The 25869-nt window shown below is 42.2% G+C and overlaps 1 protein-coding gene across 6 annotated transcripts in view; it reads right to left on the minus strand.

Moving 5' to 3' along the window:
* The window catches only part of LOC138198793 (cytosolic carboxypeptidase 6-like), a 289794-nt gene that overhangs the window by 125887 nt on the left and 138038 nt on the right, over positions 1-25869 (minus strand). For all 6 annotated transcript variants that reach the window (XM_069150427.1, XM_069150426.1, XM_069150425.1 and 3 more), the window contains one exon: positions 2388-2604. In XM_069150427.1, the coding sequence (XP_069006528.1) occupies positions 2388-2604 (217 nt within the window). The remainder of the gene's footprint in view (positions 1-2387; positions 2605-25869) is intronic.

Below are 25869 nucleotides of genomic sequence, written 5' to 3' on the forward strand. Positions count from 1 at the left end.
CTCATCCCTTTCCCTCTGACCTGTGTGTGTGTGTGTGTGTGTGTGTGTGTGTGTGTGTGTGTGTGTGTGTGTGTGTGTGTGTGTGTGTGTGTGTGTGTGGTTGTATATGTGCATGTGCATGTGCATGTGATAGAGAGAGGGAGAGGGAGAGGGGGTAGGGTAACAGAAAGAGAGGGAGCAGACACAGAAAGAGATATGAGAGGGTGGGGCTGGGCTGTCTGCCACCCAGGCCCAGAGAACATAAAGAGAAAAATACGGTCATAAAACCTCTCTATGACTATGAATACTAATACTGACTCTGTGAGCCAAATCAGCCAGGTCTGTCCTCTCCTTGCTCCCCTCTGTCTCTGCTCAGAGAAATTATGTGTCTGAAGAATGAAGTGAAAATAGTGTGCTTCACAGGCTGAATTGTATAGCTTAGTATTTACACTATGTTATACGGAGCAGAGCAGTGAGACATATAAAGCAGGAAGATAAGTTGGACACATTAACTCTTCACTTGCTGGTCTTCACAGCACAGATTAATTTTATATTTTACTTTACCCCAAGTGTTTTCCAAATTTTAACAGATTGTCTCATGACGCCAGGTTTAAGGTAAAAAAAAAAAATTGATAGTAAACAAACTAATTGTTCTACCTACAACCATACACCAAAACTGTGTAGTATTGTGGCTGGATTTCTTATCACAGTTATAATCCTAAGGATTGTCATTATCTCAAACACATTTTCAAAACAATATTAATGCTTAAGATTCTGTAGCAGCTCTTGAATGCAATTACGTTCAGTAAATACTTTTGTAGTACTTTTAATTGTTGTTGGTGGAGTCGTCCCCATAACCAAAATGATTTCCACATAAGCACACAAGGAATTCACAGGAAATGATGCCTTCACGTGATCCACTGTCACTATTGGTAATTGCAATGTACTTAACACAGAGGTTAGTGGTTGGTGGTGATGTGTTGACGTAATAAGATCAGCCATTTGGGCCATTTTGTGTCACCTGACTAGGTTTAGTTACTGGATGGGGGTTACTGGAACAACAAGGAACAGCCACAGTGAAGCTGGAGCTGCTTACTGTGATCTGTGAAAAGCAGCAAGGTAGTCAAATCTGCTTACACCGTGCATGCATCATGTGATCACGGATGCGTATACCTCTAAATAAAAACAACACAAATAACCCTCTCAGCACCCAGTCTGGCTGGCTGCACTGTACACAAACACAACAGTAGCTTTTAGCTTTCTTCAATTGACAGAGAAGCTGCATAAGGGCAGGTTTGCAGCTCAACTGGTTGACGGAAAAATGTTGGACATCTACAATGAGATGCATTTTCTGCTACAACCAGTAACCAAAAAACATGAATTTCCCATGTTTTGCCCATGTGATAACATGACACATGTTTTGCACATGTTGCAACATATGATAGCATGGGGAAAATGTGGAAACGTTTGAACATGGGAATGTACATGGGCTTCACACATTACATCATGAAAATGTTCCAAAACCACGTTTCCGATGGGCAAAACAACATATGTGATGTGATCACATGAGTTTTTGCACATGAAATTTAGGTGTTTTTTTCTGTAAGGGGTCACCAAAATAATCTAAACTGGAAATCTTAAGGGTTGCAACTTTATATTGTTATTACTACAGCAGGTCTTCAGCTCCTCTATGTGTAGAGGTATTACGCTTGTTTTTTTTAACCGTACCATCAGCCATTTCATGCCATGGTTTCTAAATTTCAGAGTCCTCTCTGCATTTTATGGTCAGGTGCTCCTTACAAATACCTGTACTTTCATGGTACCCCCTTGCAGCAAGCTTTCCCTGACAAATGTTGGAGGACAGAAGAAAACGTTTTAATCTCTCAAGCATTTCTAATGAGTTTTTCTCCTACAATTATTTGATAAGAGCAGACAAGACTGGAGGCAGCGTGTATGATACACTGGCTCCTACTGCCGAGGTGAGAGCTGTGCTGATTACACACAGAGCCATTTACACACACACACACACACACACATGCATACACACACACACACACACACACACACACACACACACACACACACACACACACACACACACACACACACACCTAGAGGCTTACAGTCCGTCATCTCAAAGTGCAACAATCCTAATAATAACATGAGAGGCTGAAGTTATGACCGGCAGGCACACCTAAGTTACCAATCTGGGTCTCCTTAATTTGAACACACACACACACACACACACACACACACACACACACACACACACACACACACACACACACACACACACACACACACTACGCCTTATAACCCTTCCACCTCTAATCTTCACCGCCATTCGACTTCTCTGCTCTAGCCATAACCATTACCATCCCTCACACACTTTCCTCCTCCCAACTCACCACACTGAGTCCCAGTTGTTCCCTCTTCAGGTAGGGCAGGTTCCTGCGCTCCAAGCTGGCCAGGTAGTGCTGCAGTCTGGAGTAGGTGTACGGGTAGCAGTAGGCAAACTGGTACACGTCGTCCTCTTGGTCGAAGCAGAAGGCAAAAGACATGACATAGTTGCGTCGGTGGTCAGGGCAACGGTAGTAGTAGACGTTTTTGGCGGGAAGCCTCTGCCTGCAACAGACAAACACAGAACAGAGACATTAGAGAGGTCATTTACAGCACAGGTCTTCAATTTAAGAACACTAAGTCTAGAAGGTTGGAGACTGAATCAGGCAAACATATTTAGAACAATGAGAACCCAGCACTTCTGCAAGAAAAAGAATAAGGTGCATAAAGTGTTAAAATAGACAAGGAAACAGAGACAACATTTATACAGAGAACTGAGAAATTATAACGCAGAAGTTGCATCAACATGTCAGTTTCTTTCAGAGATGTTAAGTTAACTGAGGCAGAACATATTCTGAAGGAATGACGGGGGACGTCACCTGGTAATCATCTGTTTGGTAAGTCTGAGTCAATGTTAAAACAAACCAAACCAAAATGTGTGAACTCAAGCAATTCTCGGATATGTCTCAGTATATTCTGACCAATTTCCCAAACTAACAGGCAGGAGTTACTATATATAAAAGTATTTGTGTTCATTAAAACGGCAGTCTGCATTTATTATTTAAGGCCAATCCACTAACATGACAAAATGTAACTGATAGACTAAATATAACAACAAAATTGTAATTGTATTGACTGATAGATTGTCAATTAATGTGAAAGAGTCGAAGGTAAACTGACCTAATTACTGGAGATTTCAAGTTTTCAAGTCTTTCCCACCTGCTTTAACCCTGTGCATTGCCAAAGCTATTTAGCAGTTCTATGAGACTTTTGTTCAGGCAAATATCCACGGTCGGCAAGCAACACAAATTATACGTGGTAGTAAAAAGAAAATATGATCCTTCACATGAAATGATAAGAAACCTGACCAGCGAGTGAAGAATGAAATGTAAACATCGGTGATGCTTCTATGAAATGGAGAGCAAATGACGGCTGTCATAAATTTTTCTTTCCAATAACCAGAACGCTCATTGTTTCTAATTCATAGGACACCTGCAGAATTTGCATCTCAGTTTGTGTTTTTAAGAACCAGATGTGGCAAACATCTTTGCATCATTCAATGTGACTGCAAGAGACTATGACACAACGAAATATATGAAATCTTTTAAATAAAGAGTGATTTATGTTTGCTGAGTGAAACGCAGAAAATGTGCAAACATAATAGCTAAATTAGCAAAAATAGCTAATCATAGTCATGTTTTATTCATTACGTGTTAAGTTATAGTGTGAGCGAGACGTTTCGAGGCATCAGGTAAGCATGTGTGTATGCGCTGAGAGTTCAGTATTGTCTTCTTCTTTGTGTGTCTTTGTTGAACTGTGTAGCATGTTGGACCCACAGCTAAATAGAACTGACTGATCGCTGCACCTCATTGATGATCAATGGGACAGTACTGCTGCAGTCCACAGAACTTCTCTGCTTACTCAACATGTTTCCACCTCACACTCTTCATCAGTCTGTCTTTGTCTGGTGTGGTGTGCATCCAAGTGACTGGATTTGCCTCCTTCCTCTCTTCCTCTTTCCACCTTTCGTTTTTTCTTTCTCCAAATCTCTCTTCTTGTCCCGTCACTCACTGACTCTGCCTTGACGGTGTACGTGAAGAAGACCAAGCATGGGGAACGACGGTGCTGCCACAGGAGCTCTGGCAGACGCTCAGAGAGCGAAGGATAAAAGGAAGAAAAAGTCGAGGACGATGAGTGATTGGTGGGTTTGGGGTAGTGGGAGCTGGGAGAAAGGTGGAATAAGGAGATAAGGGGAAGATGAGAAAGCAGGGCGATGGCAGATCTGGGACTGATACCGAGATATACGGGAAAAGGGTGGCGGCTAGCAGCGTAGCGGCTGTGTGATGGCGGGGCTGGCTAGTGAGCTAGCGACTCTGGCAACAGATCAGATGAAGATGCTATCAGGGGCTGTGATAGGAACAGGACCTGATTATCAACAAACAGGACAGACTGCCCTACGCTAACTCTGACAGAGTCAACTTCTCTCCCGGACTCATCCCTGTAGACGGAGGACAGGAAGGAGACACATTAGTTTTATGTGTTTGCTCAGACACCTTATGCATGAGGTTTGGTAAAGGTCGTACATAGAAATGCGTCGGGAGCACACTTACATGCATATTGAAACACTTGAAGATGTCCCTGCAGGTAGCGAGTGAAACAAAAAAGCTAAATCACTCAGCCTCTTTAAGGCAGAAGGGGAGAAGGGAGAGAAAGGCAAGGCTGATTATTCCTTCAGAGGAGGAGAAAGGAAAATGTCTCTGCATGTGGTTATCTCAGCAGAATACTAATGCAGCTAGTGGCTAGCTGTACCACACCCAGCCTGCCAACTGGAGCCAGCTTACCAGGGTCGTCTTACAGCCTGCAAAGCTGGACAAAGACGGAGACTAACAACAAATCTTGGGGGGAAAACCAAGAGCAAATTCTTTTATTTTTTTGACCCCCAGCAGAAGCTGAACATTGTTTCTACTCCTGCATAGCCACATGGGTTTGAAGTGGACCAAATTGTGAACAAAATTGGCCGACAAGGACAAAATGGCCATCCACATGACACCCTCAGAGCCACATGTACACTCATACAACTCTCACACACACACACACACACACACACACACACACACACACTGGTGCATTACTGTGGTGCCAGCCCTCCGAGGTGCAGGTTAATTAAAATAAGATGACACCTCACCTCTTTACATATTTCCCTGTTTGGCTCTGCCCAACCATGCAATCCCACTTCTCTCCGTTTCTCCTTCTCTTTCTCTCTACTGGGCAGTGTGTGACCTTGCCGGAGACTGGAAAAGTCCTGGCTATTGATTTTAATTACTGCTGCTTGTCCCATCACAGCATTATAGTTATAGGCCAGAGAAAATGGCTCTGTGACTTGTTATGGAAAAAGACTGCCTGGAAAAAGCCTAGAGTACCAGCTGAGGAAGGGCAGCTGTACCTGCTTTAGTTACCGCAGTCACACATATGAATCATAAACATGCACAAAGTCTTCAGCACATGCACGCTAATGCAAACAGTCCCTTTGGTTTTTATCTGAACGGTGGCTGCTCCTGCTCGGCAGCTGGCAATTTGTTTTATCTAAATGGTACCTCCCTGTGCCTCTTCCCTGCCCATCTCTTAACGTGGTACAGTGCCGTCGTTCCCAAACAGAATTATCACTGCGTGGGATGAGGGGGGGGGGCAAGAAAAAAAATGGCGAAGCTCCCAGCATATGATAACACACTCACACATGGTTTTACAATTCAGTGATTACAGAGACACAGAAACACAAACAGGAGAAAGAGTCACACATTGAGACAACACAACAAACTCCAACCGTATGTGAGCAACATCAAGGTCATTCCTTTCACTGCGAGCTGTGGGACAAGTTAACTTCCAGAGCATCTCATCGCAGCCGTACAAAATAAAGAGAGATCTGCGGCAAATAATAGAGAGACTCAAATGCCACACAAAGGCAGAAAGTGTATGACAAAGAGAGAAAGAGACAAGTAAAGAGACAAAGTCAAGGGGAGAATACAAAGGGAGAGGATTCCAGAGGTAGCAGGCAGCCTTTAGCAAGGTGTCACTTTTCTTGCCACGGCTTTTCTACTTCTGAACCATTGGTAGCTACAAACTCCCGCTCTGATTTTGATGGCGCCGGTGTCTCTCTGAAGTTTCAAGATGAAGGCTTATAAATTGGTAGCTTTCATATGGGCGACAACTTGTCCATATTTTCAAATCAATCAGGCGTAGAGGACACGCCAATCACCGCTGCTCGGAGCACTCTCACAGACAAAGGCAAAAAACATACAGGGCAACCCTCACAAGGCCTAGACACGCAAACACACGCGCTCATCCACTCCCTTTTATTATATATATCACTGTTGTCACTTTCGGCTTGTCTGACGTTTATCCTGTCAACTGTTAGGAAGGTTAAATGTCTTCCAATATGCCCGTGCAGCTGTCAAGCTCCACAGATCCCCACCAGCTCATTTAAAGTGAGTAGTTAGTCCGTTTGGCAAACATTTCACATTGAATGACATATTTCCTTACTCCCTTTGTGTTACTGCACCAATAATTGAAAAGGCAATATTTCTTGGCACTCTAAAATTATGCCAGATGTTAGATAGGCTTATTGTTTTTTTAAGCGCAGCTACGTGTTTTTGTTTTGCATACCAAGTCAAGCAGAAAAAACGCCTTCGAATCATCTCGGGTTTCGGCCATGTTTATGTGCAACGAGGTGACGACACACCTTTGTGTGCATGTGTGTGGAAACATGACGGCATATATATTCTCAGAGCATCCACCTATCTTTTTTGGATGCAAATCAAGTTGCAACAAAGCTTTCTGGAGACACTGTTACTAGGCAACCTGTGCTTGCTTTGTAATTTGTTTGGCCCACCGTATATCGTATGTGGTGGTACAGTATATTTATTAGAATGCAGCTCCATGACAATGTGTCCTTCGATTGGGACTTTAAGAGGGAGAATCAGATGTATAGCAGGAAGTCATGGATAGCGTGGCAGTCTCAAGTGTGACAGTGTTGAGGAGAGACTCAGCATAGCGTTTGTTTTCACTGTTTTTAGAGGTTATCACAATTTTCTGCTGCAGTGTGTGTGTGTGTGTGTGTGTGTGTGTGTGTGTGTCTGTAGGCATAAAGTAGATGCACATTACAGTCGGGGCTGATGATGTGAAATAACTAGGGATTAATGCTGCAGGTGGAGTCCTCCGTCCAGCAGCAATAAGGTTTTGCAGGAAGCAATAACACTTTGTGAATTATGGACTTTCCTGTAGAGAGAGATGAGAGTTGCTCACCTGTGGAGACAATAAGCCGTTAGCAGCTTTCTTAGGTCAGAAACAGCCCTCCAACGAGACTGAGACATGACAGGAGAAGACACTCTCACCTGATGGCTGCATCAAGACACCCAGGAGTTGCCGCTCCATCAGGTGGTTCTTTAGACACGGCTCCCTGTGAGTAGAAAGCTGTTGTGTCTCCAGCCTTCAGTGTAAACTCTGATATTCACATATTACTGGTAAATTTAATTAGTTGATCTGTCACAGGATTGGCAGCTTTTAGACCTCAGTGAATTTCAAGGTGAGTTAGCCAAATCAGCTCAGTCAATATCAGATCATACCCACGGCGCAGAGCCGGAGCTCCGATTATGCAGCGGACATAAAATGTGAAGTTATTTCCATAAAAAACTGAAAGCAGTCATAAATCTTGGAGCCTCATCTAAATAAAACACCTTTGCTGTTTATAGGAGTAATCCAGTTTGTTCTGCTGATATGTTTAATACAGAGGGAGTGGTTATGTGTAAGTATGTATCACTTCGTTTTTATCCGTGTATGTGTGTTTGTCTGACTGTTTGAAAGTCCTTGACTGTTAATATTCATCTTACGCAGTAATTCTTTGCCTTTTCACGTCACCCTCTCATATTGTTTTCCATCGCTCAGCCGACTTTCATGTCTAGTTCTCTGTCTTTTTTCTTTATCATTAAAAATGGAAACATGATATTGTTGCTGTCACTGCATGTGATGGGAGCATAAACTCAATTCTCATCGTGTAAATGTCTGCAGTGCAAATATGACTGTGTGCACAAGCCTCTAACTCAAACTCCTAATCTGTTCCACTCTAAATCTGATAGAAATGCAAGTGATGTACAGCACTCATACATTCAGCCCTGAGGTGGCACAGAGAGATGAAAGTGGTGGAGGATTTACAGTAGCGCCTCTAACTGATGTACCCCGAGATAGTGCCAATGAGGAAAATATATAGTGAATAAATATTAGAGTCTTAAGAAGCTTTACAATATGTACGTGCGGGCAAATCTAATCTTTTGTTTCCAATCTTCTTTTTAACATGAGGAAATACAGTGTACAGTACAACTTGACTACTGAGCAGTGTGACAGTGCCTGGATGGACCAGTAGAGGGCCACATCTTTGAGTGAGAGGTGACCTGTTGAGAGGTGAAAGCAGAGAATTCAATAGGAGGGAGAGGTGTATATTTTTTTTTTAACATACACACTGCACACACACACACACACTATTTTACTGAGCAGAAACAGGCCTGTGCTCACTAAATATTGCAATAATAAAAAAAAATTGAGGAAAAAGTATTAGCAACACACATATAAATTAAAGGATACAGGATATCTGCCTGAATATATAAACATATCTCTACTGTATGTACAGTGCTTGTGCATAGGGACATGCTGCAGAAACACTGATGTACCTAGCGCTAAGCTTTTGTGATAAAAAAGAAAAAAGAAAGTAAAACCTGCTCCAAATATATCCCACAGGGGCTAGATTGAGCATGCCGGGTCTGCTGGTAGCTTGCTCCCCTGCGTCTTGTAGGGCGGCAGGGCAATTAGCAGAAAGCAGATGATCACTGTACCCTCGCCACTTTGGCGCCACCGGTCCCTTATGGGGCAACAGGGCAGGTGCACATTCGTCTGAAATAATGGGGGGTAAAGAGGAAATGCACGCAAGCAACCATAAAAAAAAAAAAAAAAAAAAACACACACACACACACATACACACATCTAATAATGTGATGATGTCAGCGTTAAGCCCCTGGTGAGTGTTGGGGAGTAAGCCAGTGGGAGTATATGGGCGGGCAGTGGGTTTGTGTGTGTGTGTGTTTACAAGAGAGGAGAGCGTCCATCCACCCATAATTGTGTGATGCAGCATTTCCCAGAGTGCAACATTATACTCCCATTACATTATGTGTGTGTGTGTGTGTGTGTGTGTGTGTGTGTGTGTGTGTGTGTGTGTGTGTGTGTGTGTGTGTGTGTGTGTGTGTGTGTGTGTGGAATGGAACAGACAGACTGGCGCCAGACTAAGTCATAATAATGATAATAAGACCAGACAGACACACACACACACACACACACACACACACACACACACACACACACACACACACACACACACACACACTATTAAGGTATATGATGTGCTTGTTAGACATGGTTGGTTAGTGATCGTGTGATCATAATGGAAATGTAACTAACAGTAAAGTGACTGACCAGGACTGATAAAGCCCACTTTCATATTTTAATTATTAACCCACTGAATGATCAACTTCAGTGTGTATTTCATTTTGAGGTTTTGTTTCAATCTGAAATATGTCACGAAGTACAACTGCTTTGGTAATTGTATTCGGGTCACACTGTTTCAATCACGCAAGTACATGAATTGTTTAAGGAAATGAAGTCAGTGCTGTAGGCCTATACAGTGTATGACTGAAACATGTGAGAACCTCTCTGATCTCACAATAAGTTGAGTCAGTAACAGTGGAACAAGTGATCTGAGATCAAGCATCATCACCACCGCTCCTGTACGCTGTGTGTGTTTGTGTGTGTGTTTGTGTGTGTGTGTGTGTGTGTGTGTGTGTGTGTGTGTGTGTGTGTGTACGTGTGTGTGCACTGCGTGTGTGTCTGTGTGGAATAAGGTAAGAGAGTGATGAGATCATTCTTTCTGGAAATTTACTCAGTGAAAGGCAATGCAACACATATGACACATTCTGAAATCACTTTTTATTCAATTCCGGGCGGAGATGAGCTCACCTCTTGTGGTCCATTACACAGATCAGAGGGACTCGCTGTTGTGGAAAAATAACCAGTAGCTTGAATAATGCAAAGACAAGCAACGTATAAATAAATGAAATCATTTCTTCACGTAATCACGATACAGTAGACAGACAGCTGACCAAGAAAACAAGGTATGAAATTACTAATAACCGAAGGAACGTTTTTGCAATGGAGGATATTTCAGTAGATTTTTAGGAAGCTTTATAATAGATTCAGGAGATCGGGAGGAAAAAGAGCTACATGGTACTATAAGTATCAGTTTTTTAAACCTTCACCTTCATTTCATTGAATCTTTTTTTTGCTGGGTGCATCTGAAAACCTCAGATGGAATTGCAGGCAAACTTTTGCAATAAAAGATGCTAAAATATTTTAGAAATCTCTGATACACAGAAGATCTAAGACATACAAAGACATTGAGAGAGGTCAAATAAGGAAAATTGGGTGACCGAAGTCATTATTGTTCTCCTAAGTGGAGAGCAAACGTTCAAATATATTTATTAAGCACATAATAGACCTTTGCTTGCTCAAATCAAATTATGTTTTGCATGATTCTAATTCTAATTCTAATTATTCTGTCCTAATCCAATCCAATCGTTTTCTTAAGGCGGAGCCACAAACATAATGCCTCACTCTAGTGGGTTTAGGTGTCACTAGTTTGATTCAGGGACCTTAGTTGCATGTTGTACTCCTACTTCTGTTTCCTGTGTGTATCTCTACTGATCATTATCAAGTGAAGCCTAAATGACAGTCATCAGTCACATCAATTCGCATCTGATTAGTATCACTGAATTTGTATGAGGCAGTGAAAAGTCCTTCATATACAGTACTTTTTCCTACTGTGCAAGACTGCATAGCAATAACATGTAGCAGTATTCATAAAAGGAGTGTTCCTACCAAACTGGTTAAAATCTTGAACCACGTGTGAAAATCTCCTTGTAGGTTTCATTGTTCTGCATTCAGTGTATTTCAACAGCGAACCTCCAAACTTACACTGGATATGTTCCTGCACAAGATGAGGGTTGATGTTTCCAGTGCTTAAGTGATTCATTATTTCTTCAGTGCTAAATATAAAAAGTACAGCATTGGCTGATAGATTTGTAAGACAAGGCCTGACACATGAGGTAACTCTGAGGCCATCCAAGAAACACCCTCCTCAATTACTCTTACGTGGTCAGCATGCAAACCCCATGTTGTGTCTGTCACAAGATCAGTAGAACTGTACTACTCCAATATCTCTATCTGCCCCTCTGCCCCTTCACTGCTTCCTCCCTCCGTGTCCCTCTCTCCCTCTCCATCCTCCCTCAGGGCCCTGCTGGCCCTGGCACAAGGATGCCAGCCTGTCTGCCCGTATTTCCCTTGGCACTGCGGTGGCAGCTGGGGGCCTGCCTGCCCTGTCTGCCTCCATACTCCCCGGTATATCACACATACGCACACGCACGCACATACACGCACACACATGCTTCACGTTCACAGCTTGCAGCCAGACTGGTGTCACCGTGTGAGTGCCAGGGGTAGCAGGACCCACAGGAGGGGAGGGCTGGAGGGAAGGAGGGAGGAGAAGGAACACAGTGGGGTGGAAGGAGGGGTGCGTGGATGGGCACTTGGGCTCTCAGACAGCCAGATGCTGCCAATTAACTTCTCCGGCCGCCACAGGGCTACAGGGAGAGAGTCTGGCACCTGTACCATCCAACCTCCCGCACCCAAACACACACATTTCTGTCGTGGCTGATGGTAGTAGCACCACTGTGTGTGAGGGCTGTGTGTCTCCTCACAGCTTGAGAGACAAACACACGCAATCTAAATCTACTGTTACTGCTGAACTCTGCTCACCTTTGCCTTCATAATCATCTTCCTCTTCTCAAGTCTCAACAGGAGGGCAGCGGAACAGGTCAATCTACGATGCAGACAAACATGTCTACATACGTGTGTGTGTGTGTGTGTGTGTGTGTGTGTGTGTGTGTGTGTGTGTGTGTGTGTGTATGTAGTACACCTGTGCACAGTTTTCTAAGCTGCCTGACAGTAAATAAATAAGTTAAGTTTATTTAATACAGTACCTTTCATAGACAAAGTCACAAAGTGCTTCACAACAATAACAACAAAGAAATGTACCAATATTTAAAAGAAACCAACAATCACAACAAACGACAACAGACCATTGAAATGCAAGCACTTGACAACATGAGGGGAGACAAAGGCCAAACTGATAGATAGATGTGTCTTAAGCTGTTTTTTTGAAGGCGTCAAACTGCAAAACCCATAAAGATGGGGAAATCGTTCCACAGAGTCGGAGCCACTGCTTCAAAGGCACGATCACCTTTTGTCTTTAAACAGGTGCACAGGACAGCCAGTAAGCTCTGTTCAGAAAATCTAAGTGATCTACTGGTGGTATAATGATAGAGCAGGTCAGTGCTTTATCATACCGGGACCTGACCATAGAGGGCTGTATAGAAGCTGAACTTGAAACTGGATCCTGAACCTGATGGGGTCCTGCTGGACTTGGTCAACAGCCTCGCAGCAGCATTTGGGACCAGTTGTAGGTGGTCCAAAGAGGACTTTCTGAGGCAAGTGAAAAGGGAATTACAGTAGTCCAGTCGGGATGATACGAAGGCTCCAGTTTTGATTCAACAGATTTGATTTTGGCAATGTTTCTTAGATGACAGAAACATGTATGTGTAAGTGATTCGATATGCTGCATGTAGGCTGTTTAAAGCATCTTGGAGTACTTGCCACAGTTCTTCTGTGGATTTAGGCTGTCTCAATGCCTTCTGTCTCTCCATGTAATCCCAGACTGACTCCATAATGTTGAGGTCAGATGACTGTGGAGGCCATGACATCTGTTGCAAGACTGATGATTGTTCTTTATGACTGATGTTCAGGGTCGTTGTCCTGCCGCAGTATGAATTTGAGACAGATCAGGCCCCTCCCTGATGGCACTGCCCGACGGATAAGAACATCTAAAGTGCCTAAAACGTTTGCACAGCACTGTGTATGTGTGCGCACTTGTCCGTGTGTGCGCATGCTGTCAGGCTATGTTGGTGATTATAATAGACAGAAGGAATTACAGGCTATTACAGAAGAGAGCCTGTGGCTGCAGCAGCCAGAGCTCTACTACCCTTAAAGGCTTATGGCTCTCAAAAAGCCAGCCTATTATTCCCACCACAGCACACAGCTGCCTGCCGAATGTCAAAGATATAAATATATAAAACAAGCATGAATCTACACTATGATAGAGTACTCGTATTTTACAGTTTAATTTAAAAACAAAGTACTACCCATTTGGCAGGAAAAAAACAAAACAAAGCAGGCCTGGCATTTGCCTGCAGGGTGGGAGAATGCCATTTACAGGGGACAAATTACTATTTTCTATTATCTTGTAGAGCCTATAACAATACATAAAGAGGACAAAATATTAAAGCGTTAAAGGCTAACGTATTCCATATTTTTCTTGTCAGCAAACCATGACACCAAAACCAACATTAAACTGATTGAATTAAAACACGCTTTATGTGTGACCAATATATCTGATATCTTACTCCTCTGTGGTAAGGCCCTTCATCGTTGTCTAAAAACGATATTAAACACACACCGGTGAGCTTCCATGGATGTACTGGGTGACATGTTGTGCATCAGGATCTCATAATTACAAGTGTTTTAATGACGACCAAAACGTAAACATACAGGCTTAATCTTAAACTCAGTTTGCAGCACACACTGTGACTCACTGAATGAGTGTACTTGGACAGGAATGGGAACACTTCAGAACCGAAACACCTCTAGTTTCTAAGGTTTCTTCGGTATCAAAGTAATCCAGCGGCAGCTGTCAGTTCACCCAATGGTAGACACCGCAGCAAAAAATAACGATTGATAGCGTATTTGTCAAACTTCATTTTCCAATTTGTAAACAACTACAAAAGTAAACTCCAGTTACAGCTCACAATCTTAATCACTGTATCCATGGAAACATTATACTTTCTGATTCTTGTAAAAGGTTACATCTGTTTGAAGTGATGGAGACTTTTAGCGTGACATTTAGCAAAATACTTTGTTGAAACAAAACACTTCTCAATTACGTTAGATCGCAGCACCAACGCCCCAGCAGATTCACTGCAAGCTTATCAAGTGGAATTCACAAAGAAGTCGATAACTTCCTGGCCACACAAATCTGACATATTAAATAGCAAAATATAATTTGGTCCGTGGCCTGTTGTTGTACTTCCAATTTTGAACTTGAGCATAAAATCAGAAGTACGAAAAATAAACCTTTATTTGTTGAAATCATAAAAATAAGTAAAGATGAGTAAAGAAATAACGACTTTTCTCATTTTCTTATTTTAGATTCTTAAATGAATATGAAAAGAGTGAATTATACACTGTTCCCGTTCACTGAGCAGAAAATCCAGATAGCTCTGATACGTCTTATCACGACATTTGATCTAAAGAGAACAGGATGTGGTGATTATTGAATGTCAGCCTAACTCACGTGGCTCCAGAGTGTCTTAACATCCAGTAAATCCAAGTTAATTCTATAAATATCAGTAACTCAAAACAAATAAAAAAAATCAACGCAAGACACAAAACTGAGAAAGAAAGAGTCAAACTGCTTGGAAGAGGATGAATGTGTGTCTTCACTTGAGATATTTTAAAAAATATATAAAGTGATCTCATACAAACTGTGTTCCTCACCAAAACAAGCACTGGTTGGGTCTATGTAAGGGATTTTACAAATGGAAATATCAATAAAATAAAGAAACAAACAATAGTGTCATCGTTCACAGTACACTCACCCTCACACACACATACATATATAGTGCCATGTCCATCAGACGAGCTCGTTCCCTCACTGTCCTGAGTGACAGATGACTTGTCATGGAGCTAAACGAGAGAATATTTTAGTGCAGATCGAAAAAGGAGGAAAAGGTGAGATGGGAAATAGAGAGAAGAAAAAAAAAAAAAAAAAAGAGAGAAGAATTGCTCCATTACACCGGAGAGGTAAATCATTCGATGTGCTGGAGATCACAGAATGGCCTTTACAATTACACACATGTTCACACAGGTGCATGTATGAACATGATTCACCCTGTCTCCGTCTGTGTTGCTGAACTTGCTCTCACTGTCTCACGCATACGCTAATGTACTGACATCCACGTGCACACACACGTGCACACACATAGACTGAAGATCAGGATCCAGCCATGAGAAAAACTGAGAGGCTGGATCAATGCTGGGCTCTGGTGATTAGCCTTAATTGAGGAAAAAGAGCTATGGGAACAAAGAAACATTATGACCTTTTCCCTGTCTGCACACACTGCACACTAATAAGACACATTCACATAATATCATACTGACTGGAATCGTTGAACTACATCAAAAGCACCTTCTCACAGGAGCAGTATGCCAATGGACGGCAAGCAGAGAAAAACAAACCCTGCAGATAATTGACTATGCTTGCCATGTTTTTGTGCGTGAATGGCAATTTTCACTCTCCTGTCGAGCGCATGCTGATTATTCTATCAGACAAAAGGAGGTCCATGTGCGATGAAAAGATTGGCAGCGTTTCACATCCTGGTGCTGTGGAATGGCCTGTCTCTCTGACTATTCTCTCAGGTTCTCTCATTTCTCTCCCTTTCTACATCCTCTCTGTTTGTCTGTCTGTCTGCTTCTCTCTGTGTCAGTTTCTGACTGAGTCAAATACCACTTGTCAGGAGAGTGCTGTTTGGACTGACATGAGATAAGAACAGACCAACAGACAGTTATATGTTAATCCTCACTGCTGCCGGACTGGGGAATAAGACTGAGAAGTACAAGTATTACGTGGACCAGAGGCAATAATGATACTGAGGCATGACTGGTGAATGGCAGAACTACTACAAACACCAAACAGGTGGATAACTACACCACAGGTAAGACCTGTGTGTAGCTCTGTACAATATCTCGCAGAGAGTAGAGTTTTGAATAATATTTAGTTGATGTTGTTTGTATGTTATTTTGACAAATTGAACGTTAACCATCCCACCTCTGTTTCAGGCCTTTTTAAGAAGAGCTTTTCGATGAGAGAGTGCAGGATGAGACTGTCCCAAACGGGGCCAAACACTGCCCAATGCTATTGGCAATGAAAAACACTTGCGCTGATGTAAAATGCTGGCTAGACCATTTAGTAATTGCAGTTTTTTTCATAATGATGGCGAAAGCTTTTAAGTTAGTAAACATTAGCAACTTCCAATTACATTTGCTAATCTTCCCTACGTTAGCCAGCACTATTATTACCACCAGTAACGTGTAAAAACACAAACTCATTTGGTAACTCTGCTCAATAATAATTATTAATTACAAGTGTTGGCTAGTTACATTTGCACCAAACTATTAACGTATAAACCAAATTTAGCTTTAGCTTCATTGTGTTGAATTCAGATGTACGTTTAGAAACTATTGATTTCACATCCATTGACCGAGATCTCGTCACTTTTGCCCATTAAGACGTTCTGTGTAAGATTTAGTGGCATCTAGTGGTGAGGTTGCATATTGCAAACAAATGAACACCCATCGCCTTGTGTTTCCTTTTCAAGCACGGAAGAGAATCTAGCGAAATTTACAAAAAAACGCAGAAGGCCAGAGTTTGGTTTGTTGGTTGTGGGCTACTTAAGAAACGTGACGACAGCGACCTCTGTGGAGGATTCCTGAAAAGTGTATTCCCGTTACACCTAAAAATAACAAGCTAAGACCTTTTCAGTGGACTAATGTTAGGACACACATTAAAAAAAACACCTGGATTTTGTCCTCATTGAAATAGATCATAATAAATGTGAAGTTTATGGCAATTTCGGGAACATCTGCATTCCATTAAAAAAAAAAAGCAGCCTCTCATCCCTGCTTTCCTCTTTCTCGAGTCTCTACCTGAATCACCGAGTACAGCGATGAACGGCTATTTACTGATTTAATTAACAGGACATTGAACTAAACGGGTGCCTTTTTAATTTAATCAGAAAAAGAGATCAGATCAAAGATAAACAAAGTACTGATTCCAATAACTGGCAAAATGATGAACACAAGATCTGGGCCGATACTCAGTCGACCCCCAGTGTGTACTCACCCAGAGGCACGTAGCTAAACGGTAAATGCTTTCTAACACATTTGTGCCTTTTGCATAAAACCTCAAAACTTCTACTTTAACAACGCATTGGCCTTCATTGTAATCAAGCCGCTAGGTGTCTGTTCTGGCTGTCTAATGTTTCTCACGTACAGCTGGACCCAAAGCATCTCTTTAAGTCTGTTAGGGACACAGTTGTGTTTGTGGGTTTAAGCATTGTCGAACCGCTCGTGAGCACACAGCAGTACAGTGACAGGAAAGATCCAGTATAGACTCTGACGGAGGACTACGACTGCCGCCACTGTGCTGTTGGTGTGCTGCTTTCAAAACACAGCTGGTCCACACAGGGAGTGGTGCAGTGCTCTGCACTGATGTGTAAAGAAACAGAAGGTAAAAATAGATGGCAGGGGTGAAAGTGGCCGTTGACCAACCCACCTTTAATTTCCTCTCAAGGGCAAAAGAGCAAACATTTTTCAAAAACAACTAGTGCAAAACATAGTATTGTACTTTCTTTTGAAAAGATCCAAAGGTCATAACATCTTACAGTATGGTCAGTCTGTACAAGAACTGATGGGGAAAAAAAAGATCAAAAGGAAGGTTAAGATAGTGTTTAAATGTTAGAAGAGTATAAAAAAAAAAAAAAGAGGTTTTTTAAAGACTTTTAATAAAGTATATTTTTACTCTAAAGGTCACATTCTATGCAGGACTTCCAATACCTTTTATAGAGATACAAAATATTCCATAGAGACGATGACATTAGCAAAAAAACGCTCAATACTGTAGCTAACTGACGACCACAGAAGTTGTTACCACAGAGTATAAAGAAAATCAAACTAGAGGTTGACAAAAAAAACAAAAAACACAGTACTGTATGTGACTGAGGACGTCTAGCAGCTGTTTTCCTCATGACGATTACAACTTTTTTAACCAAAACAGTGCTGCTCTGACATATGCAGAGAAATCTACAAATATGTTGATCTGAACGACATACAAAAAAATCTGATGTTGAACAACAACATTAGGTTAAGGCTCATTTCAACACAACCTGTTGTAGGTGGTGGGTTGTATAAACACATGAAGACACACACACACACACACACACACACACACACACACACACACACACACGGAGCAGAAGATGAAGGTTCCCAAGAAATTGTTTCATGCTTTAATCAAATTTAATCGCTGGCTCTGTGAAATGGAAAGGGTTAAAGTGAGAATACACACACACACACACACACACACACACACACACGCACACACACACACACACACACACACACACACACACACACCAAGTTAGAACTTGAGTTTGTTCTGTCTATTCCCCCGCTTTCATTTTGCTCTCACTTACACACTACAAAATCCACACACACACAAAGCGATTATCACCAAAGGTACGTACGCCTGCTTGTAGCTGTTCCCACAGGGAAACTCGCTGTACAGCTTCTCCACTCTCATTTTTCATTGTCTGCTTATGATGCCCCATGTGTGCGCACTGACTTTCATTTAACCCCTCACAACACACACACACACACACACACACACACACACACACACACACACACACACACACACAAATACACACACAAACACACTCTCGCATGCATGTATGATGCAGACCCCTCCTTTTTGTCTCCGTCTCTCTTTCGTTCTCACCCTTAAACCCACACATAGACAAACAGCTATATGCGCGTGTCCCCCTCATGCTGCAGCCGCACAGCGAAGCATCTGTGACTTTTTACAGCCACTACTCTTTCCCTAGACAGACATGGCTTTAAGATGTAAGATAACAAAAATATTATCCCATAGAGGGGCGGGGCCAGATCAGCTGAGCTGGTATATTTAGAGAATACACTGGTTATAGAAGCCATAACAAGAATGTTTCATTCTTTTTTTGTTTGTAAAAATGGTGAAGGTGAAAGGAAGGTTTTCACTGGGAGAAAGTGCAGGATCACCTACAGAAGAGCTGTTAGGGATTCTGTGTCTTGCTCAAGGACACTATAGAAAAAATGAACACCTGATAACACAAGTCTTCAGCTGAAGGTCTCCTTACCTGCAGGACAACACTGCTACACAAACTCTGTATCCATTTATATCATTATTGGGAGTAGGGCTATTTCTGCTGCAAAGGATGAACTTGAGCATATATAATTGTTTAGATTGAGACGTGCAGGCTAACCTAAACCCCACCCATCTCCCTGATCTGACATTGTCTGCTCCTCAGTGATGCAGTTCTCTGTGCTTTTGGCAATCTTCTGTCTCATGCAATTTCATTGTTTTTTTGTTTGTCATTGCTGTGATTGCTATGCATTTCCTGTGCTAACCTAGTTTATTGTGAATTGTTTTTAAGTTGGAAAATCTGAAGATTTACAATAACAATAATGGTAATAATGCAAAACTTTGGACTGCTTAACATGATATTAGTATTTCTCTGAAGCAAAAAACAATTAAACAACATTAAATTCTATTTAGGGGTCTATTATTTAATTGACGATAAAAATATTTTCAAAAGGACCACCGGAACACTGATCAGAAGTTGTGAATTTAGCAAATGATTTCATAATGACTTGTTAAAAAAATGTATTGACTTACTCTTTCCATAAGAGAAGTTGATGCTTTTTAAATGGGAGTCTGTTAGTGCCAGATATATAATATATATATAATTACAAAGGTGGGGAAGGGTAAAAAGGTCGTTTATAACAGCTGTTAACTTTATATGTTTCTATTGGGAAGCTGAATTAACATAATTGGCTCCTCCAATTATTAATCAAGTAAAAAGTCAAAATAAAACCCGACAGTATATCTGATTTAATGTTTAGTTATTTTGTGCCTGTGAAAAAGAGTGCACTTCAACCACTCCGCTGCCCTTTCTCTGTCATCATGAAGAGAATGTGTACTGGTGTGTCTGTAGAGTGTGTGTGTGCGTGTCTGCATGTGTGTATTGATTGATGCCTTCCAAGGCAGTAGTGTGATTGAAACACCTCCTCACCATAAAGCTGTCGTGTGTGTGATGGAGTCGCAGGGTCATTTTATGCATCACACCTGTCCCCCTTCCTCCCCACGCTGACACCCAATCAAATAGGAAAATGGGCATATTTGTTTTCCTGGCCTTGAGAGGGCTTGTGTGGTGGGCTGTATTTTTTAGTGTGTGTGTGTGTGTGTGTGTGTGTGTGTGTGTGTGTGTGTGTGTGTGTGTGTGCGTAGTTATGTGTGAATAGGAGAGGGAAAGAGAGAAAGAAGTAGCGACAGAAAGAAAGACACATCAGGCTGATAGACCTGAAAAATACTGAGCAGAGATGTTGAAAATGAAAACAATTCAACCGTTTCTGGTTGCATGGTTACATGACACAACACCCCTCCATGAGCACAAGCATGCACATAGTGGTGGAAAGTAATTATTAGGGCTGTACCCAACTCAGAATTTTGTCAGACAAATTGGATTTGGCTGTTCAATTTGAAGATTTGAATTTTCTTTTTTTTCCGTATGGGCTATCTGGTAATCAGAAAATCTGCAGCGATCTCTGTTTTGTTTCTGGATGCAGACGATCTCTCTAACCCGGTCCGCTTGTTGGTTTTCACCCCTTCATCTAAGAAGTCCATCGCTTAGGTGGAGTTGGTGGGGTCATCATTTGTAAGATGAAGCCCAGACTGGGCAGGGTGTTTTTGACTACGATGCGCTCTCGAGAATGGGATGGTTGTGAGTTCAAAGTGGCCTTGATTTTTGACCACCAAAATCAAATCGGTTCATCTTTTGGACCAAGTGAACTTTTGGGCCATAGTTGAAGAAATTCTCTGTAGGAGTTCCTGAGATTTTGCTTATAAGAGCGTGAAACACAGATGGACAATCCTAAAACAAAATGTCTCCAGGTCAGCGACACAAAGACAAATAGTTTGAGAAATATCAGGGAGTTCAGTGATTAAATGGATGAATTAGACAAGGTGTGATGTACCATTGAACTATGCTGGGCTTGCCTATCTGGTGACAGTCCCACACTAAGCCCCTATTTAGACACAGTAGATTGAAAGTGTGGGGGACAACTGCTGGAGAAATCTGAACCGTCCTTTAATGCTGCAGCAGCTTCAATCGTCCTCACTGTAATGGGCCTTTTCATTGATAATCCTGTTATGTTCCACTGTACTCCTGACTCACTCAACATTTGGGAAACCAGCCTAGGTTCTAAAAATAGCCCAGAAAGACCCCTAAAATAATGACCCTAGCTGCCTGCCGTAGAGTCTAAGTCTGGCAAGACAAACGACATCCATTCCCGCTCAGTGCCTTTAATCAGCCTGTGATAATTAACGCCACACTCCATTGGCCAAACAAATATCTTTGTCAAGGTGCTCGGTGCTGTACAAGTTCTTCTCCTGTTCTCATAGACAAGATAACAAGCACTCTTTAATTGCCTTAATTTTGTATAGCACCATAGCATTATAGACTTTACCCTGTATTATTGCCGGTTCATCCCTCCCTCCCTCCTCCCTCTTTCCCTCCTTCCCAACAGGTATACACAATATTTCATCATGTTGGGCTGGTGGGCAGTGGTAGTGGCATCAGACTTTAATAAAGTGAATGACCTTGTGGGATTGCAGAGGGGATAGATTAAGTTTGCCTTCCCTACTGGCAAAAGCAGCCACCTCTGTGGGGTTTCTTATCTGGAGCTTTACTTAATTACCTGCTTTAATTCTAACATTCTCCAAAATGACCCCTCACCACGATGAGACAAGCTGTTTTAATTAAACAAATGAATGTGTCGCTTATCGGGCGGGATCAGAGCTCTCGTTTGTCACAGTAACAGTTAAGGATGCTGCCGATGATCATGTTATCTGGGAGCTGGCCTGGGTTTCCCCACACACAGACGATGGAGGAGCAGATGCTATCTAGTTACTGTATATGGTACTGTACAGATACAAAAGATACAAACAATCCCATGAGATAGAGCAGCTATGTGCACTTAGTCACACTTTAATCTGATGAGATTCATAATGGAGCTATGCGTACCTTATTATGGCAGTAAAAGGTTTACAGCCCGAGGCAGGGAAGGCCGGGAGGAGAGGAGGCTTAAGAAATAAACAAGAGGGGGGAAAAGGAAAAGTACAACAGACCAAAAATAGTCTCTCAGCTATTCCCAAAGTCACTGACACTGGCCAGCTTGTTTATGGTAGTTACATAACAATATTTTAAAGTGTGCAGAGGGTTCCCGTGTAGCACCGCCTGACCAAATTTAATGGGAGAAGTGTCAGAGAAGCCATTATACCAGCAGGGGCACACAGCCCTATTACATATGGCTGCTGGCTGCTAATGTGTATTAGCAGGAGACAGAGGAAGCAAGGTGAAGATAAGTGATTTTGCAGTAGCTGGCTAAGTAGGACAAAGGGTGGGGTGGTGTGGGGGTGTCAGGAAGGGTGAGGCAGAGAGAAGCGATCAGGAGTGTAAACTACTAATACCGGGAGTAAGAGCAGTTTTAGAGTTTCAAGTTTTTGCTACCTCACTGTGAAAACCTTAGCTCTCAAGTCTCTACTGTAGAGTCTCTTTGTGTTATGCAAGACATTAGCTCCCACTGCTCCCAATGCTTGTTCAATATAGGAGCTTGTAAGAAATCAAAACAAGACTGGTTGGAGCATCTCAGAACAGCAACCGCTGAAACAAGGTGACAGCCAGTATTTTCTGTTGCTTAATAATTTAGGGGGGATTGAAGGCTGCTCTTGGCAAGAAAGTGGGAGTTTGCTGCATTCGTGTCTGTCCGCAGCAGAAGTCCAGACATTGTGTTTTTTGCGATTGGAAGGGAGCCCCTTGCCCAACCAAGGAATCCCAAATGCACAGAAAAATATAGCGAAACGTGCCTCACTGCCAAACACATTAGCTCTCTTTCTTTATTTAAGCCTTTGTCGCACGATCTGTGGTACTTCACTTACACCACCACTCTTTTCAAGGGCTCACTGGCCACGTTTTGCCACTCGACACCAGTGGTGTACGAGTGCGCTGGTATTAAAGGAGTGAGGAGGCTCCTCAGCTTGGTCTTTGACAGCCCCCTTGAACTCTGTGGGTCCAGTGATAAAGAGGCTTGATGAGTGGGCAATCTCTGTCTGCCAGCTGCTGGTCTGGCCAGGGGATCTGGGAAGGTGCCAGAGTGAGTGAAGACCCACTCCATACAAACAAAAACACACACGTACACACACACACACACACACACACACACACACACACACACACACACACACACACACACACACACACACACACACGGGGTGAAATGTGAAAGTATGCTGGCATGCTCACGTATTGTTATTTGGACTTCAAACTTCAAATGTTTGGCCCATACCTACAAACACTCATTCACCAGACACATATATATTCATACACAGGGTTTACACACAAGCAAACACGTTTAAGTATGTTATGCTCGTATATGTAGCACTAATGGCAAGAATAGTTGGCATCGATATTCATAGTTTATCAAATGCAAATCTGCTCAGGTTTAACAGCTGTTTCCAGTCCATCACAAGAGCAGAGAGAAACCTGCGGACACAACATCATGTCCTTTCAGGAGAAGATGTGTCATCAGTGCTAATTCCCTCTGGAGTAGTGTATATGTGTGGTATCAGATGTATTTCAATATTTAAGTCTCAGTCCCACATAAAAAAAAAAAATCATTTGAACCCTGACCTTCCCACTGAATGCATCAAAAACATTTTCATTTATATATTCATTCATTTTTACAGCCGGCTGAACAGAATGCATCACTGGCTCTCTATGCCTTTACTCCATAGACTCTCAATCTCTGTTTCTATTGCTTCTACAGACCTAGACTGTGCACACACGTGCCCAGCATCCGCAGTCAGACTGCGGATGCTGGGCACGAATAGGAATAGGGACGTATTTCACAGAATACCTGCTGAAACTGAATTATAAAGGGTAAAGTGTGTTTGTGTTGTACCAATCATCTCCTCAGAACTTGAATGCTGCACAGATTTTAGCTTTGAGCGATGCCAACAGTGTGGCTCGAGTGAAGGCAGTGTCAGGGTTGGTTGGTCAAGATTCCTGATTCTCCAGAGGCTCAATGACGACATGATGATCATCCAACTTTACTGCCATAAGTGTTTTTTTGGTGCCCCTGTAAGGTCAAAACTATAAGTTGTTTAATATGATGCTTTTTGAGTAAATACCTGTAAAACTACAACACTAATGGCATTCCCATCATCCTTAGCTGTACTTTGTGTTTGGAGAAAGCGGCAACCAACAGTGACACCACCTAATGGTTTGTGAACTGCCGTTATGAGGCCTCGTTCGAATTTTGGCTGCCGCCCTCTTGCTAGTTTGAAGTGGCTCAAAACCAGAAGTGATCATATCTGGATGAACTGGGGGGGATTGAGCGGTGGATCTGACCCGATCTGATCGCAAACTCAACAACATTACGTCCCGTCCACCGATAGTGGAAACTGCACCACAGGCCTGTCAATCAAACAGACAAGCTCCCAAAAACACAGCTTTTTGAGGCCTATTTTCTAATTACTATGTGATTATTTTCAGATGGACCGCCAGAAAACTAATAAGAAAGAGGGACTTCAGTTAATGGCATCATAATAACTTTTGGAAGAAATTCATTGAGTTTGTATTTCATGACAGAAGTTGAATGGGAGTCTATGGAGCTGGACGCTTTTTGACACCAACCCCTAGCAGCACTGTGGTATTGCAGTTAATGACACTTCCACATTGGCCTAATTTTTCAGACCCAGAAGAGATGTCTACTTTTATATAAAGTCTATGGTTTAGAGCGAATTAGCAAATATGGGAATGCTAACAAGCCAAACTAAGTTTACTTGCATCAGCATGTGGGCACTGCTTCAATTTTTCCCAGTGCAGCTGACTGTTTGTTTTACAGAGTATATTCAGTTATATATATTGTATAATCACTTCAAATAAACAAGAACATTTCAACCACACTACTCTTTGCATGACTGATGACCTGAAGGTGAGATTTATGAATGATACCAGCAACATAAATCCTGTTCTTTGTTTCATGCCTATTCAGATGTCATCAACTCGTGGGTCTTGACTAATTTAGAGGTGCGTGTGTGTTGACATTCATGGCTTTCAAACGGAGCAGCGAACTTTCTGTTTGATTGTGCCAACATGTCAGCTGATAATTCAGGAAATACAATACATATGACTCGATTGGAGCCATTGTTCGCTAAATGACAAGATCTGTCTCCCCCTCCGCCTCTTTAATTATCTTCCTCGGCTATAATTACACGTGTGAAGGTCCAGAGGACAATCACTGTTGTGTTGTACTGTCTGCTGCTGTATCTGAAGTTAGATTGAAGTTAAATAAGCACGAGATACCGAAGAGACACTCTCTGCTGGTTCATAATCACAAGCATTCATTATGAGAGCAATGCAAACTTTACATAGATCATTCTGTTTGATTAGCAGTGCTACTATAATCCTGCAGCACAATATATCTACTGTAAAATGACACAACAAAAATCACTGTCGAATGAGACTGAGTTGAAATAAAATGATGTAAATGCTGCACAGTTGTTCTCGAGTTACGAGTAATTGTTCCTCAAAATCCACAACATCCCCACCCATAAACAGTTGACTGTTAGGACACACTGGAGGCTTTCATTAAGAATAGTGATGACTGAGAACAGCGAGTGACCTGGGG

Source organism: Embiotoca jacksoni, unplaced genomic scaffold (assembly GCF_022577435.1).
Source record: "Embiotoca jacksoni isolate LCO1_2020_lvr unplaced genomic scaffold, fEmbJac1.0.p SCAF_16, whole genome shotgun sequence".
NCBI lineage: Eukaryota > Metazoa > Chordata > Actinopteri > Embiotocidae > Embiotoca > Embiotoca jacksoni.